Source organism: Atta colombica, unplaced genomic scaffold (genome assembly GCF_001594045.1).
Source record: "Atta colombica isolate Treedump-2 unplaced genomic scaffold, Acol1.0 scaffold203, whole genome shotgun sequence".
Classification (NCBI taxonomy): Eukaryota; Metazoa; Arthropoda; class Insecta; order Hymenoptera; family Formicidae; genus Atta; species Atta colombica.
In genome coordinates this window covers 59,840-62,110 of record NW_017259298.1, presented here as the reverse complement: position 1 = coordinate 62,110, position 2,271 = coordinate 59,840, and the positions used below count along the sequence as shown (strand labels likewise).

At 28.8% G+C, this 2,271-nt stretch overlaps 2 protein-coding genes across 2 annotated transcripts in view; one reads left to right on the top strand and one right to left on the bottom strand.

Moving 5' to 3' along the window:
- Positions 1-277: 277 nt before the first annotated feature.
- LOC108687245 (probable cardiolipin synthase (CMP-forming)) lies at positions 278-2,163 on the bottom strand. The gene is made up of 4 exons (XM_018192916.1): positions 2,084-2,163; positions 1,504-1,845; positions 648-905; positions 278-548 (listed from the first exon to the last, which is right to left on the bottom strand). Exons 2-4 carry the CDS (start codon positions 1,831-1,833, stop codon positions 282-284), a joined length of 855 nt encoding a protein of 284 aa, XP_018048405.1. The 5' UTR covers positions 1,834-1,845; positions 2,084-2,163; the 3' UTR covers positions 278-281.
- A 3-nt stretch (positions 2,164-2,166) lies between these two features.
- The window catches only part of LOC108687244 (synaptotagmin-14), an 8,425-nt gene continuing 8,320 nt past the window's right edge, over positions 2,167-2,271 (top strand). The window contains exon 1 of the mRNA XM_018192915.1: positions 2,167-2,213. The gene's annotated coding sequence lies outside the window, so the exon portion shown is untranslated. The remainder of the gene's footprint in view (positions 2,214-2,271) is intronic.

Sequence of the window (2,271 nt, the reverse complement as noted above, 5' to 3'; positions counted from 1 at the left end):
TATATATATATATATATAGATTACGGATTATTCTCTATATAATTTAAATAAATTTCACTTTCTAATAACAAAAATACCCAGTTTATCATTTTGGATATCATACTTTATAAAACTTTGTACATATAGGATTTTATAGAAAAGTAACTCTTTTTTAAAAAATGTTAAAATTAACAAAGAATTATTAATCTCTGTACATAAGATGATAGATATAATAATACAAAAAGAAGTAATATGTATCATCTAAATAATAAATTCAAACATATAATGTACAGGGTCTAAGTCTAAGATGATGTCCGCGTCGAAGTTTTCTTCCTCAAAAATTTATACGTGTCTTTTGATAACAAATAACTGACACCTCCTGCGATTGTTGTAAATGCTGTTATATAGCATAGACATTGTAGAATCGGATGATCTACGAAATGGTAAATCGGAGCAGCCAACGTTCCAGCAACCAGAGACAATTGTATCCCAGTGTTTAGTTTGCTTGTTAAAGTCGGTGCTAATTGTACAGTAGCGTGCGTGGGATCAAAATATCTCGCTAAGGTTTTCTGAAATTATACCGCATCAAGATTAATCATTTAATTAATGTATCATCAATATTCGGTTAAATTAATATATAATGGAATTAATAGATATATGATACATACTGGTGGAGGTAAGGAATGGTATCTAATATAAGATGCAGCGGTTACTAAAACAACGTCACGTGTAACAACAAGACAAGTGAGTGGAACTGGTATCAAACCGACCCATGCCAGAGAGAGAAAGAGCGTCCCGACAAGTAACTTGTCTGCGACTGGATCCAACAAACTTCCAAGTTTCGAAGCCTGCGACGTCCAAGTGCGTGCGATCCAACCATCCGCTAAATCACTCAATCCTGCAAATGCAAGCAACCATAGCGCTATCTGTATAGTGCCATGGTGTAGATATTGTTAAAGATAAATTAACGTGTTACATATTAGTTGCAACAATTAAAATCAATCGAGAGAATACAATAAATTTTCGATAACAACACATTTGTATTTCTTCTAAAGGATGGAGAGAATTGTGGGAAAATTTAAAGAGTTAAAAGAAAAACTTTTTTCGATCGAAACTTTATTCGATCAACTTTAATTATATCAAAATATAGAAATAATTGCTATTTGCTTGATTTGATAGTAGAAATTATACCTTGAAAATAACATCTTTCAAATCATTATCTCAAAATTGCATGCATTTTTGCAATCTTTCTCTAAAGTTACTCATGACATACGTTTAACAAGCATATCTTTATCAAAATGTTATATCCTTATTCTGACGTAATTAAATTTATTGAATGAAGTTTTTATTTCTTTAAATTTTCTTGTTTTTGGATCCAATATTATTATTAATAAACAATTATATAATTAAATATATAAATAATTATATTGATTGTATATTATTAATAGATTTAAAAAATACTAAAAATCAGATATTTTTTGGTTTAAGTATAAAAAAATTTTGTTTTTTGCTTCCTTAAAATACCTGATAATCTTGCGACAGGATCAAATAACTTAAAAATGGTGAAGTTACTATACGACCCAAGCAAAGCAAGTTAGGTATCGTCCAAATATTCTCCCTTTCGATAATTTCTTCTACTTTTCTTTTTGTATGTTTAAAATTTTGCACTAAACGTATTCGCAATGCTTTCTTTTGTGTTCGTTCCCTTGGGCTGATACGCTGTCTGTAACGATTTTCACTTTCTGCGACATAAAATCTGGCTTGGCACGTGGATATATATGGTATAAAACAGTGCTCTATTAGACTTTTGTTTAAAGCACAGTGTTTAAATCGTAAAATGGTGAAGCAGTTCATAATTAGTTGTTCCTATGTAAGAAAGAGAATAAAAAAATATTACTTTCATAATAGAATCTAATAAATACAAAATGTTCTTAATTATAAAGATGAATAATGAAATATATATTAATACAAAACTATATAATATAACTTATTATTTAATTTTTACAAAAATAATACTATTTTTATGAAATTTCAATTCTAAGCTTGATTATTAAAGCAATCGAGTAATGAAAATATTTATTAGTTTGCAGAAACTGATCGGCACCCGCTGTTGAAAATATTCAGTTTGATGGATTTCTTTTAATTTAAACAAAACAGTAAACACTATTTTTCATGAATTGTTCAGGAATAATTCATGAAACGTCTCGAATGTGAAATATTTGCACGAAACATGCGTATGTATATTTTATACGCTCGCGAGGAGCGTAATTTATTTTTGAGGTTAGATTTGTG

What these genes read in the sequence shown, in the direction of transcription:
- LOC108687245 (XM_018192916.1), bottom strand. Translation starts at nt 1,833, where the DNA reads ATGAACTGCTTCACCATTTTACGATTTAAACACTGTGCTTTAAACAAA. An exon ending in TCCTGTCGCAAGATTATCAG is followed by an intron (nt 906 to 1,503) that starts GTATTTTAAGGA and finishes GGCACTATACAG; the next exon opens with ATAGCGCTATGGTTGCTTGC. An exon ending in ACCATTCCTTACCTCCACCA is followed by an intron (nt 549 to 647) that starts GTATGTATCATA and finishes GTATAATTTCAG; the next exon opens with AAAACCTTAGCGAGATATTT.